At 29.1% G+C, this 14,991-nt stretch overlaps 4 protein-coding genes and 4 pseudogenes across 8 annotated transcripts, besides 2 other annotated features; 5 read left to right on the plus strand and 3 right to left on the minus strand.

Moving 5' to 3' along the window:
- Positions 1 to 593: 593 nt before the first annotated feature.
- Positions 594 to 1,103: a mobile genetic element.
- Positions 677 to 1,006, plus strand: TVAGG3_0737550 (annotated as a pseudogene). The gene has a single exon. A coding segment is annotated over exon 1 (330 nt).
- Positions 1,104 to 3,717: 2,614 nt separating the features above from the next.
- Positions 3,718 to 4,621, plus strand: TVAGG3_0737560 (annotated as a pseudogene). The gene has a single exon. A coding segment is annotated over exon 1 (904 nt).
- Positions 4,622 to 5,310: 689 nt separating this feature from the next.
- Positions 5,311 to 5,739, plus strand: TVAGG3_0737570 (uncharacterized protein; the record flags this gene model as incomplete). Its single annotated transcript, XM_001320585.2, has 1 exon — positions 5,311 to 5,739. One exon carries the CDS (start codon positions 5,311 to 5,313, stop codon positions 5,737 to 5,739), a length of 429 nt encoding a protein of 142 aa, XP_001320620.2.
- A 24-nt stretch (positions 5,740 to 5,763) lies between these two features.
- TVAGG3_0737580 lies at positions 5,764 to 6,943 on the plus strand (annotated as a pseudogene). Its single transcript has one exon. A coding segment is annotated over exon 1 (1,180 nt).
- Positions 6,944 to 7,359: 416 nt separating this feature from the next.
- TVAGG3_0737590 (uncharacterized protein) lies at positions 7,360 to 7,680 on the plus strand (the record flags this gene model as incomplete). Its single annotated transcript, XM_001291893.1, has 1 exon — positions 7,360 to 7,680. One exon carries the CDS (start codon positions 7,360 to 7,362, stop codon positions 7,678 to 7,680), a length of 321 nt encoding a protein of 106 aa, XP_001291894.1.
- Positions 7,681 to 7,728: 48 nt separating this feature from the next.
- Positions 7,729 to 13,897: a mobile genetic element.
- On the minus strand, positions 8,343 to 9,392 carry TVAGG3_0737610 (uncharacterized protein; the record flags this gene model as incomplete). The annotated part of the gene is made up of 1 exon (XM_051244754.1): positions 8,343 to 9,392. A coding segment is annotated over one exon (1,050 nt), but the record flags the coding sequence as incomplete, so codon positions are not given.
- On the minus strand, positions 10,829 to 11,498 carry TVAGG3_0737620 (annotated as a pseudogene). The gene has a single exon. A coding segment is annotated over exon 1 (670 nt).
- Positions 11,531 to 12,286, minus strand: TVAGG3_0737630 (uncharacterized protein; the record flags this gene model as incomplete). Its single annotated transcript, XM_051244755.1, has 1 exon — positions 11,531 to 12,286. The coding sequence occupies one exon, from the start codon at positions 12,284 to 12,286 to the stop codon at positions 11,531 to 11,533; it is 756 nt and encodes a 251-aa protein (XP_051091342.1).
- Positions 13,898 to 14,991: the final 1,094 nt, after the last annotated feature.

Below are 14,991 nucleotides of genomic sequence, written 5' to 3' on the forward strand. Positions count from 1 at the left end.
AAACATTGTTTAAATCCTGAATGGGTTAAACTTCAATTTAAAAATGAAGATTGTGAATTATTAAATGAATATGAAAGCCAAAATAAGCTAATGAGGTATAAATATAATGATAAGAATATTTAATTTCATGGAATCAATGGAGTCATAATCAAAGACCTCATAAACGAGAAGAAGAAATTGAAAATAATGAAATGGAAATCATTGATGACATTAAAGATGATGGAATTCCTAAATTTTGTAGAAAAACCTTTAGAACTAAGTTAGGAGCATATAAACGTAGAGTATTAAATCCTGAATATCTTAAACATCAATTTAAAAAGGAAGACTGTGAATTATTAAACGCTAATGAATATGAAAATGCTAAATCAAAACTGAGATATAAATATATTGGAAGTGATGAAAGGTGTAAAGATAAAGATAAAGTTTATTCAGTTTCATATAATAACTGGCACACGTTAGGGATAAGAAAACATTTAGGAGATTATGGGAAATGTTCTGAATTCTTTAAATCTAGTATATACGAGAGAGTAAAATAAATCAGATATAATTATTTTCATGAATAAAAGATTCACTACCATAATGAAATAAAAAATAAAAAAATTTTTAAAAAATAAACTTCTTACGAAAAATTAAAACTTAGTTATGTTTATTATTTTATTTTTTTATTTTGTATGAAATGAGCGTCAAAACTAACGACGTGAAAAAATTAGGATTCACAAACGAGGAAATAAAGGATATATTAGAGGAGGCGGGTTATGAAGTTAATAAATATTATTTAAGAAATTGTCAAAAATTTGCCGAGTTATTAAATGATTTAGATTATGATGGAAAAATGAATAAAGATGATGTTATAAATTTCTTATATCCCACATCTGAGAAGAAAAACCTAAAGAACCTGATGTTTTCCCTGAATATTATGAAGAACGGATTAAAGATGATGAATACAATGAAATTGAAAGACTGGAAAAAATAAGAGATGAAATAGATGAAAAAATTAAGGAATTAAGAGAAGTTGAAAAATATAATGAAAATGAAGTAGAGGGTTAATGAATATCCCAGCTTCAGAATAGCAGAAGTTCAGAAATCTCATGAAGAAAGATATAAAAATTATGTCTCAGAATCAACACAAAATTTATTAGATGGTGAAATAGACGAAACACTTTCAGAAGAAGGTACTAAATTTATTCGTAAACATAAGTTACAATTTATTGATAATGAAGAATACCCCTGTATCCTGCTTTCACCACCTTTAGATTCCGAAAAATTCAAAAAAGCTCTTAAAAACGTGACATATGCAACTAATACGATTAAGAAAGAAGATCATGATATTTACACAAATTATTATTTAAATAAATGCACAGGTGTTGATAAAGTTTTTGATTTATTAGATAAAATATCAAAAGAAACCATTGGAACATATAAAATTTTATGTGATTGCGGTTTCATTGTTGAAGATACTAATAATGTTTCATATGAAAGAACAGCACCGAAGGAAGATGAAGTTGAAAGGTCTATACCATTCGTTATTAAGAACATAAAAGATATGAAAACTTATAAACATTATATTTATTCATTTATTTCAGAAAAAATGGAAGCAACCCATAAAACATCTTCTCATCATTTTATAGCTATTCATACATTCCTTTTCAAAGTTGTGAAATTAAATAAGACAGGAATTAGATTTAATGTATCAGGGTACGCATTCTTGAGTAAATTAAAATGTATTCGTCACGTCGCAGATGATAAAAATTTATGTGTTCTTAATTCATTTTATGGGCTTTAAAAAATAAACTTTATTTTTATTTATTTTTAATTTTTTATTCTTACATAAATGAACAAAAACGGAACAGCTAAAATGAATGATAATCAAATTAGAGCAGAAGGTAGAAGGTTATTTAAACGCTTCTATAACATTCCTGATGGTGTTAATCCTAAAACTCGTAGAAGCTTTTTAAATGAAGCAATAGATGCATATGAAGGGTTTGACATTTCATCAGAAAGTGAGAGATTAGCGAGAATGTTAAATGTTAATATTGATTTCTATTATTGTGATCCTCAACCAGAAGACGTGGACATAAATAAGGTAGACTTTCCATTAGTGGAATCAATAATGATAGATCCAGAATTTGAAACAGTAAATATTTTATTAACACAGAGTCCATGTGGAAAACTTCACGCTGACAGAATAACAGACGTTGAAGCACTCACGGCTATAAAGTTTGTCCATATTGTAAAGAAGAAGTTTATTCTATCCGTGATGATCCAGAAAGGAAAAACCAAAGAAGATTTTTAAAGCATTGTGAGAAATGTAAAGAAAATAATGGAAGATTAATTCAAGACGTTCAATTGCAAAAGACCCAGCAACCATATGCACCACATATTACGAAACAGAAGATATATCAGTGGTTATTAGCTCACAATTTGCAGAAATATTATAAACCGACAAGATATTATATTACTTTGACTTCGAAACATTAGAGACTAAAGAAGAATTACAACTTTCTGAGTGGCAACTTTGAACGCTACTTAAAACCATTCATGGTATCATCAACGTTAAATTAAATGATAAAACGTATACGAGGAATTTTTGCTTAACTTCGAGTGATCTTTTATTTCTGATTGGATTGAGTTTTTATTTCAACCTGTTCATTAGTTGTTGAATCAAATATTGAACAATATGAAGAATTAATGAAGCCGCAAACGGCGGGGACTTTGTCCCATACATTAAATGAAAAACAGAAGGAAGCATTTAAAGAACTTCTAGATGAGGAATTCAATAAAGTGAATATCATAGTTTTAATTCGGGAAAGTTTGATTTAAATTTAATTCTTCGTGATTTAAACACTGCAAAATGGAAAATAAAATCAATGCTGGGCTTCTTCTCAATTTAAGCAAGTCATTGTAAGAAAACAAACGCTCCATATGAATTGAGATTTATTGACATCAGAAATTATATAGCGGGTGGGACATTAGACCAATTCGCTCAAGATTTCGGAAACAATAAATCACGTGTTAAATCCTTTTTCCCTTATCAATTTATCACATGGGAGAATTCGAAGAAAATTATTAAAGAGGAACCATTCACGAAAGATTCATTTTATTCGCATTAACTCAAGAAACTATATCAGATAGTGATTATCAAATATATCTCAATGATGCTAAAATTTTAAGAATAGATTAAATATTTTATTCATTATTGCATATAAAGATGTTGAAATTATGATTGACCCAATCGATAAAATTATTGAAGAAACATTTGTTTATAAAATTGATATGCTTCATAATCTTTCTTTATCATCGAATGCTTCAATGATTCGTTACGCTTTAGCATATAAAGACTTTAATCCTAATGAAAAATTCCTGAGAAGAGATAGAATCAAGTTTTGAATTAACGAAAAAGTATTGGAAATATAAAATTGAATCATATAAGAAACAAGATGAAAAAGCAGAAAGAGATACTAAAAAATAATGTTTCAATGGATGATTTTCAATACTATCACAATTTAATCCTTTCATCTAAATGCAAAATGTGTGGTAAAGCGTTTACATATGCACAATAAACCAACATTGGATAGAATCGATAATGAAAAACCACATACCAAAGAAAATTGTCAGTTAATGTGTTGTTATTGCAATGTCGTAAAATCAAATAAAGATGAAGATGTTCAACGTTTAAGAATCAATTTAAGAAATTATGCATTAAAAAATAATTTACCAATGACTTTAGATTCAGTTGAAGCTTATCACATTCTCCGTAATGGAATTACTGGTGGTCTATCAAATGTTCAACATCGTGTTAATCTTAAAGGAATCACGCACATTAATAAACTTTCATATAGTCCAGAAACTAAAACTGTATCAAATGAGGACACTTCCAACATCATGACTCATTTCGTTGGTGTTGATTTTAATTCATTAATCCTTCATCATTTTCATCTAATCCTCATGATTTCATTCAATATACTGACCATAAAATGTATATGCCGGGAAGATTGAATGGTGTTATCATTTGTGATACAGCAACAAAGAAAGCAAAAGCACTGGGAATTATTAGAAAGAAAAATACTTTATTCGTGGCTGAAGTAAAGGGTCACATTGATGAAAAATACATTAATGATTACATAAACTTTTTACCGATAATAAGAAACTTAGATATTATCACAGATGAAAAAACAATTGGCAGTTTTATGTATAATTACATGAAATCAAACAATCTACCAGTTGACCAGAAACAGAGGAAATTAACTCAGTTAGCATCAACACACAACCAATATCAACCATTTTCTTCTTATTATCTATGGTATCTAATCGACAGGTTTAATTTTATCATTGATGACATTCAATCAATTTTAACATTTACTAAAAACACTTGTTTTAATGAATTTGCGAACAAATTTATGAACGAAAGACAAAAGGCTGAATTAGAAGGAAATAAAGGAAAAAGTTTATTTTGCAAGATTTCGCTTAATGGATCATATGGTTACGATGCAATGAATACACAAAATTACGCAAAGACTAAAATAATGAATGCACAGAAGGCACGCGTTGCATGTATGTCAAATAAGTTTAAAAACATAAGAGAAATAGGAGAGGATACGTATCAAGTGATGCTCAAAGATAGATTTTATAGATGTGATACATGTTTACAAGAGGCATTTTTTACTTTAGATAACGCAAAATACTGGTATTTAGTTTTCATTTATGATTTTATGTATAAATGCATGGATGTTAATCGTTTTCATTTCATTGAAGGTGATACTGATTCATCTTATTGGGCTATTGCTGGCGATCCAAGTCTTCCTAACACTCAAGCATTTCAGGCGATTGTAACCGATAAAAAATTTTATGAAAAACATTTTCAAATTCGCACCTTTTGATTTCTTCTGTTTTGATGAGAGAAATTTAAACCTAAATTAAAGAATAAAGCTGAAGAAAAAGCACATGAGAAGAAGTTATTGGGTTTAGCAATTGAGAAACAAGGTGATAACATGGTGGCGTTATGTCCTAAGTGTTATACTTCATTCAACGGTTCAATTGATGGAAGTGATTTTAAAAAGATTGCACAAAAAATGAAAGGTGTTAGTTTACGACAAAATAAACAATTAACACCTAAAAATTATTTGGATATAATAAATGATAAAGTGATATTTGATGGTCAGAATATTAATTTACAACTTAAAAACGGGTCAATGACTCGCTTAACAATCGGTAAGACTGCATTAACAGGAGCACACACTAAGGCTGTATGTTGTGAAAATGGATGTTGTATGCCATTTATTGAATACAATTTAAAATTTTATTTTTAATGAAATGCCACAGAAGAGACAAAAGGAACCAAATCGATTTATACCAAATGGTTTTAACTTTCAGATTCCAAATAATCAACCGCAACGAATTTTTCTAATCCCACCACCACCACCACAGCATCAACGGAGAAGAACATTCACCCCTGAAGAAAGAAATTTCAATAATTTGATGCGTCAACAAAATCAAGGTTTGAGATTTTATCCGGGTAGTAATGGTATACATATAAGGCATCCAAATTTAGATAGAAGATATACCGCTGAGATTCATATTTTACCTAATAATACGGTTAATTTTGCTGGATTTTTTGATCATCATCAGGAAATCTGGACTCCACCATTTGATACCGTTTTAGAAGGAGGAACCGTTAATGATGCGATTCAATATGTAAATAATAGTTTTGATACTATGATTCAAAGAGGTGGGCACCCTTAAAACATTTATTTTATTTTTATATAAATGGATAACGCAGATTTAGAAAATTTAATTGATGATTTAGTACTTAATCAAAATTTTCTTAATTATTATGAATTAAATCATATCTCCAAAAAAATAATAACAATATAACGGGTGATATATGGTTATTATTATTCGTATTATAAAAATGAAATTTTGAAATATTATGATAAAATAATTTCTGAAATTAAAGACAAAATTAAAAATAATGAATATACAAAGGGAAAAACTAAATCACAACTTAAACAGTTGAAAGATTTCAAAAATAAAGTATCAACAAAAGAAGATATTGATGAATTATATAAATTATATAATCCTGAGCCGCAAAAACCAAAGGGAAAAAAACAAAAGAAGAAAAAGCCGAAAACAACACCAAAAGAGAAAGTAGCAAATGTTCAACAGCTAAAGGTGCAAAACGCCCAGGTCCTTCAGACCATAAATGAAGCACAAGCTTAATTTATGATTCATTAGTTAAACCATATTCAGCCCGACTTTTAAATGAAGATCAACTTTTGGAATTCATCCTTCAACATAAACTCGAAGTGGGAAAGTATATCAAACCTTTATATACAGCATATTTAAAACAAATGAATAGAATACATCCAGAATTAATGAAAGGAAAATCAACAACTAAAACTTCATCATCCAAAAATCAAAGCAGATAAAATTAAACCACTTGCAACACCAAAACCTCCAACGGTAGTACCTCCTCCTTCAGTTAATCCTTCATCATTCATATTATATCCATTTCAAACATTAAAGAAGCAAAAAGATTTTAAAAAGGATTTCAAAATATTAAATAAACCAATTGACCCGAAAATTCAACCGTTAAAGGAAAAATTTAGTCGCCCTTCATTTGCACCATATCCATATTCATACAAAATAGATCATCTGGAATATTCAAAAGGAAACGTTACTTATTTATTCGCCATTAACATTAACACTAGATATTTATATTGCATTCCGGTGAAAGGAAAACAGAACAGGAAACAAGAAGAGCTATACAATACTTTACTAGATCATGAAAGAGTAGATAATAAGGGGTGATGGTGAAAGGATTTCAGGCAGCTATGGCTCATTATTTCCCACAAATTAATTTTACTTCTCATCTTCTCCATATACGTTTCATAATAAAATAGTTGATGCGGTAATGAGAACTCTTAGAGATGCGTTAGGGTTAACGGTCAGATATACTGGGATGGAAATCATGACTCCATCATACAGCAGTTAGTATATTATTACAATAATACATGGCATAGAACTATAAACATGAAACCAGTGGAAATGAAAAATGATATTTCAAAAGAATGGGATATATTAGAAAGCAAATGGAAAGGTTAAATGATGTTAAACGTGAACAAATTAATTCGGGGCTCATGAATTTTAAACAAGGGGATAAAGTTTTGATTCATCTCGATTATGGAAAAACTGATAAATCAATGACAAAAAGAAGACGAAGATTTGACACAATAGCTGAATTTGTTAGATATATTAACGGCAATGCATTAGTTGAAGTTGACAATAAATTAATAGAAATTCCGATTTATTTTATTACTCCATTATATTTAAATAATATTTAATTTTTTTATTTCGTAAGAAATGAGTGACAACGAAGCATCCAAGAGTCCTGATTCAATTAAGATTCAGAGTCCAGACAATGAATATAAAAAGAAACTAAACAGAATTAAATCAAAAATATGCTATTACAAAAAGAAGCCGCAATGCGGCGGGGCTGATGCCCATAAAACTAAAGGAACTGAAAACGATAAAGAGAGGAAAGAAATAATCGAAAAATTAGAAACTTACCGTTCAATCCTTAAACTGAGTGAAGCAAAAATAAAAGAATTTAATAGAATAAATAAATTGATTGGAAGAGATGAATTTAATAAAGATGAATTTTTAAACTCAATCCAAATATAATTTTTATTCCAATCAATTTAATAGAATAAATAAATTGATTGGAAGAGATGAATTTAATAGAATAAATAAATTGATTGGAAGAGTATTTAAAACTGGTCTTGTTATCAATATTAACGTATTATTTTTGAAAATTGCTTTTCTAACATCTTGAAATTTTGTGATTTCAGACCAGTTTCTTCCATCACTACTGATATTTACTAAATCACCACATCCAAAAGCAATGAAATACCCATCAATATAAAATAAATTAGTAAATCTATAATTTCGAGTAAGTTTTGGAGTGAATGAATAAACCAATTCCCAACTTGGTGTTTTCTCTGGATCCTGTGAAAAATCCTGTGATAAATAAATATGTCTGTTATAACTTACAGGATATGAATAGACCATTCCACCTGAAACGAGAACATAAACATTTGATCCATAACATACAGCTTCAATGTCTCCATCAGCTTGAAAAATTTGTTCAAATTGACCTTGTGGTATTGAATATGATCTATAAATTTTATCATTTTGTAGGATAAAATACATGTTGTTAATGTAATACCACTTACTTGTATAATCAATTTTCAAATCTGATGACATCATACTAAACATATAATAATTTATCCCATCCTCACTAATAAATTTGATTGACTTCATAAATTAGTACCATTTATATTAACGCATCTAATAGGATTATTTGGATATTTAAATTTAGCATCTTGATTTAAATTACATTTGAACCATTGGATACAATCGAATGAATAACAAGGGCAAAAATCATCTCCAACCGTTATCATTCCCATAAATTTACCGTTATTATATTCAACATATAAAATTCTTGGATTAATGATTGGCTTTCGTGTATCAGGATTCCAAACAGATGGAGTAAATGATTCATAATTTTTAAAATCATTTGTTTTAAAATAATAAAGCACTCCAGCTGTATAAAATAAATACATGGTCACTCCATCGAAACATATCCAATCAAAAGAATCTATATCAAAGGTTTTATCTGATGATTTCATAAAATTTAAAAATGGTGGAGTAAAATAGACCTCTGATTGTTTTATTTCTTCATTAACAAATGATATATCAGCTTTCTTTGCTAACTCAGTATTAATGAATGAAATAACTTTTTCCTTATCTGCTTTCTTCTCTAATTCATCGTTAACATAAGTTTTATCTGCTTTAAGGTCTAAACATCCTGAAACCCATTCTGTATCAGCTTTAACTTTAAAAGTCTCCAATGTCCATTCATGATACCATTCAACCTTTTCTTTAATTTCATTATCTTTTTCATCAACATAAACCAAATTTGCCTTCTTCTCTAACTCATCGTTAACATAAGTTTTATCTGCTTTAAAGTCTAAACATCCTGAAACCCATTCTGTATCAGCTTTAACTTTAAAAGTCTCCAATGTCCATTCATGATACCATTCAACCTTTTCTTTAATTTCATTATCTTTTTCATCAACATAAACCAAATTTGCCTTCTTATTTAATTCAGTATTAACGTATTCCTTATCTGCTTTCTTCATTAACTCACTATCCACATATTCCTTATCCACCTTCTTCATTATGTCATTTAGGAAACCTTCTATGAATTCCTCATTTAAATTAAATCTTCCAATCTTCAAAACTTTAGGAAATGCATTTAATGCGTAATATCTCTGTTCTTCTGGTGGAATTGATGTTATATCATCCGTTATTCCTTTAATTTTTGAATTCATAAATAAAATTTCTTTTATATTTGATATCACTGCACCACCTTTGCAAACGAATTCGAAACGGTCATTTTTCAATACTATCTCCAAATCTCCATATTTCAACCTTTGCGTTTGTTCTGCCGTCTTTGAATTATATGCATATATGGCGTATGTAACGGTTTGAAGGACCTGGGTGCTTTGCGCCTTAAGTTGCTGTTGTTTAATCATTTATTACGATTTAAAAATAAATATTTAATCCGTTATCTCATCAGCTATTTTCTCTATTTGAAATTGCCATAATATTTCATTCATAAATTCTAAATCACAATCAAATAGGTCAGTTATTCTAAATTTAATATTTGATAAAATCTTTTGAATGAAGAATAAATGAATTCCCGGATAATTGAAACGGATATGATAAAGAAAATGTGTTTAAGTTGATGGATAAAATGTTTTGTATTGATGGGTAAGAGTTAGGGTCTAATGTTTGATGTGAAAATCTCATTGGGGTATTAACTTTATCACATTTGATTAAAATGAAATTGGAACCAGTGTCAGAATACAAAACATCCCCAACATCTTTTTCAAAATTTAATATCCCCAACAATGAACGAAGGTGAGGAGTACAAAATTTAATTTTCAGCGGAAATTTAATAAGGTTATTTTTTCATTAAGTTCAAAAAGTTTATCAGGTTTTGATTTAAAATTTTCTTCATACCATACGATATAATGATTCATTTAAATAACTTAAAATCATGTTAATATCCCATTTCGCTATCACATTATTTATATACATATCATACGTTTTTTCAAGGTCATCTTTAATAAATGATATATAATCTGAAGGGCTAAAAGAATGGGATTAAATTTACCACTCACAGAAACGAGAGTAACATTATAAATTCCGCTAACTGTTAAATTTAATTCACAGTTATTATTCGAAATAATATTGATAATTGACATTTTTTATTACGATTAAAAATATGGTAAAGCGTTATTTTCCAGTGATAAATAAAACTAGAATAAGATTACCTCAAGAATTCATAAATTCAACGAATAAGAAATTCATTCATGTTATAAATTTTAGTGTTTTCAGAAAATATGAGTCAGTGTCATATTCATCAACAGGTTATATTTCACTTCATTCAAATTTAGTTCAATCAAACCCATATAATGACCATTTCATAAAGATTTTCAGATGGTATTAAAAATGTAATTGATAGATTAAAATATGAACAGATTGACAATATCGAATTTTTGGAATTTTGGTTTAAATATCCCGATGGAAAAAAGATTGAAGTTAAAGATAAAGCTGATACTATAACAAAAACAATTACAATGACCGATCCGGATAGTGGGGAACAAAAAGAAATAAAACAAACGATAGAAACTGGTGAAAGGTCAATTATTATTGATTATGATTCAAAGGATTATTATTCGATAATGTTAATGCTTGAATATTAAATAGCCTTAACAAAGAATTTTTCAAGGGGATATTTTATATTCATCAACTATTTTATTATAAATATCATTATATGTTAAATGAAGTTCAGTTGTTGTTCCGTTCTTTGATATCTTAATTGTGCTAATATCCTTTATAGGATTTATTTTTGCAACTGTTCCGCAGCATGAAACCTCATCATCTATGAAAAATTGAATCTTAACGTCTGAATCTTGAACATCACAAAGAATGGCGATAATGTGAATTAATGATTCATAAGGAAAAATAATTAAACCAGATTGATCAATTAAATTTATTATTGAATCATAATTATTAATTATTATATCACGGTAAATTTTCATTAATTCAGAATTAATGTCTATTTTATATGGGTTCTCGATGTTTGATGAAAGAGGCGGGGGGTATGTTGGATAAGTGGGAATTTCAACAGGTTCTTTACCGGGTTCAGATAAAATGATTGGGTCCCCATTCTCATGGTTTTCTTCATTCTCCTCTTCTTCGTAAGTCACGAGTTAATAAATTTGGTTGAGTTGCTGACCTTGTTAATTCGGGCTAACATTAACTTTAACATTTTGAATAATTCGTGATTTATCATCATTTACGTTATAACCAACCGTAATCTCTGCTTTTGCGTTAGTGTTCTTTTGACTAGTGAAACGTCTTCTCATTTATATTCGAATAAAAAAATATATTTAAACTTTTATTTTGCTGGAAGTTTTGAATCTATTATTCCCTGTATTTGTTCTTGAAGTTGATTTTTAGCTGGTTCATTGTAATTAATAGACCTAATATATTCATTAATTGCATTCTTATAATCATCTGATTTCTCAAATTTTCTTTTATCTGATTCCTTAACTAAATCATAAGTTAAACCTCGTTGCTGATATAATGGTTTCTTAATTAAATCTTTGAATGCTTGAGATAAAGCACCTGATGCAATTCTTGCTACTATAATTGGTTGGAATTGCTGTTTAAGTTCATCTTTAACATTTGCGAAAACTGGATCGAATAAAGCAACTTTAAAGAATTTCTTAGCTGAAATTTCAGGTCTAATATTTGCATATTGACCATCAAACTGGTTAGAATATCGTGGTAATCCATCCGGTCCCTCTTCAATAGCATTTAATTCTTCATTGAAATAAGAATATGGATTATAACGGTATGAATTAATTGGACCATTTTCACCTTCTCCAATGTATTGTTTAACAGCTTTTCCATTTTCATCAAATTGCATAGGATAACGTTCATTATATGCTTTACGTTTAGGATAATCAGTTATAGTTAATTTATAACCATTTATGACTTTAATATTACCTTGACCATCAGTAACGAAAACTTCATTTATACCATCAGGTTTTCCATTTGGACCCGTAATGTCTGCTTCGTGTGCTTCCCAATTTGGACCTTGACGTTTGGCATATGCTTGAGCTTCTGGTAATGTTAAAACGTTTCTCATTTGTTTAACATCTTTTTGAAGACCAGCAACAATATGAACTAATTCTTTCATTCCATCAGGAACTTTCATAGTTCTATTATATGCACCCTTTTTGTTTGTTCCTTGTTTTAATGGAACCTGTAGAAGATTTGCTATTTCTGTCATGTTTAATTATAAATAAAAAATAAAAATTAATTATAAAAAGTTAATCAAATTTAACACCTCCTTTATTTAAATCAACTATTATTTTTCCATGTTCACCTAATTGCTGATATTGTGTGTAAAGTTCATTAATGCTCATTGGTAAATTCACTTGATAAAGCATAACGTTCAACTGTTGACGACTAAACCCACTGAAAATGAAAAGTGTTGATAGATTTGATTTAATGTTTGTGCTTAATGCTTTGAAATATTGAACAGCCATAAGAATGAACACTGAATGTGTCGACATTGAGTTAATAACTGATTAAAATATGATTTCTCATTTGTTATTAGTTTTGATTTCACTGCATCATCTAGAAAAATGAGTGAATGCAAAAATTCTCTATCAAAATTTGAAATAGAAAGTGTTTCAAATAATTCATCCCGTTGTTTATCAATAATTTTATCCTCTAATCCTTGCTTCTTGATTGTATTATATAATTCTTTATACATTAAAAAGTTTTTTAAATAATCTTCTGCTTCTTCTTGTGATAAATAAATAATTGGAATTTTGATTAAATGCTTTAAAGATTCAAATGTATCATCTGAAGGTGAACCTGAACGGTTGATATAAATTAACACATGTGAATAGGGGGAAGTGTTAGCAATAATGATAATTTGTTTTAATATCGTTAATGTTTTACCTTTATTTTGTTTACCAATTGCTGCAGTGATTGAATTTAAGTAACATTCAGAATATGGAATTTTCATTAATTTTTCCTTAGATAGAGCATTTCTATTATCACTCAATGCTTCATTAATCATATCATCTATGTATGTATTATATACTCCTGCTAATTCTTCATAAGGAGTGTATGAATTTAAATCCATTTAATCAAAAATAAATTTATAATTTTAAACATTTCTATTCATCAATATTTCATCATATGAACTTCTATACTGTGGTGGTGTACCTGTTGGATGATATTTCAAACCTTCATCCGGTGTCCATGTCCAATATGTAGTCCTAGTAAACCAAACCTGAGGAGGATTTGTCACCTTTGAACAGTAAGTGTCATTTTCACCCTGAATGATTGGATAAGCTTTCACTTGTACTGTAACTTGTGAGTTGAAAGTTTCTAATCCATCAAAGAATATACCCGCTCCATCACGTTGAACTGGAATAGTGCATAAGAATGAAGTTTGGTCTTTCCATGTTCTAGCTAATGGCGTGCCATCATCTGCATTCAGTGGTCTAGTTAATGAGTCCTCGTATTCTTCTGTGCATTCATTCACTCCATCTAAATCAGAAGCTTGAAGCATACGTGTAAAGAATATGTCACCCACTGTGGTCATCGCTTGATCGGGGAAGTTTCTGGAATCTATAGTGACCTGAAGACCTCGAAGCATTGGATTTTCTAAAACTGTTCTTTGCATTGCATTCTTCGGAAATGCTAACACAACATCTGTAACATTATGAAGAGCGTATGAGAAATCTGAGCTAATACCTTCAGGAGTGATGCAACCTCCATTTAGTGAACGAACGTCAATATGTTGAGCTGGAATCATGAATGGATCTTCCTTACTGAATAAACGTGGTATTGCTTTAACTGATTCTTCAATTAAACCGTATCCTGGTGTAATGCATTTATCCTCTAAAACTTCCATCTTTGTGCATGAAATAATAACGTCATCAACTGTTGCGTCAGCAGATGTAGCGGCTAAGCTTGTAATTAATTTGGCAGGAAGTCCGATTTGTTGGAATTTGCGATCATATTTATAAACATGATTCATAATCTTTTCATAATTTTCATCAGTTATCTTTTCATAAACGTAATTTTGTAAATCAGCAACTCTTAACGGGTCAACCTGACAAAATACTAAAGTATCCCTGAAAACATAATATTTAAGAATGATATCACCAAATGATTTAGGATAATCATCGAACGCCTGAAATGCTAACAAATCATTTACCGGAATAATCATATCAAAAGTGACATCAACTTCTTCATTTGCTTTCTTGAAAACTTCTGAAGGGTCAATATATTTACCACATACTGAGTTATCATATTTTTGAACATTATTATATAACGAATGAACAAACTTTTTAACTTTCCTTTCTGATTTTGGTTTATATGTTGCAAATGCGAAAGATTCACGGGCGCAATCCATCTGAAGATAACCGGCATCACCTCTTTCGGTTTCTACTTCTAATTGTTTAAAGCTTTGATTTGATGATTTGTAACCAACGAATAAACGCATGCATTTAAAAGCGGCATCACATGTGAAAGCTTTATTTGAAACTAGAGTTGCTTTAACTTTGCGTTTAATATATGTGTCACCTAATTGGTTCACATCATGAGCCGGATTTGTAATTCTTAAATGAGTTTGTTTATCATCAAAATATGGAGCATCAGAGTCATAGCATGAACTTTCAAGTTCTCTATAATATCTTCTACCGTCATTCTTTGCGAATATTTCATTTATCTTTTCGAATGAATGAAACACATTTCCATTAATCGGTTTAGTGTTTGGCACCAAATAGTTAGTCGTCATTTATTAATAAATAAAAAATCAAAATTAAA

This window comes from Trichomonas vaginalis, chromosome III, assembly GCF_026262505.1.
Source record: "Trichomonas vaginalis G3 chromosome III, whole genome shotgun sequence".
Classification (NCBI taxonomy): domain Eukaryota; phylum Parabasalia; order Trichomonadida; family Trichomonadidae; genus Trichomonas; species Trichomonas vaginalis.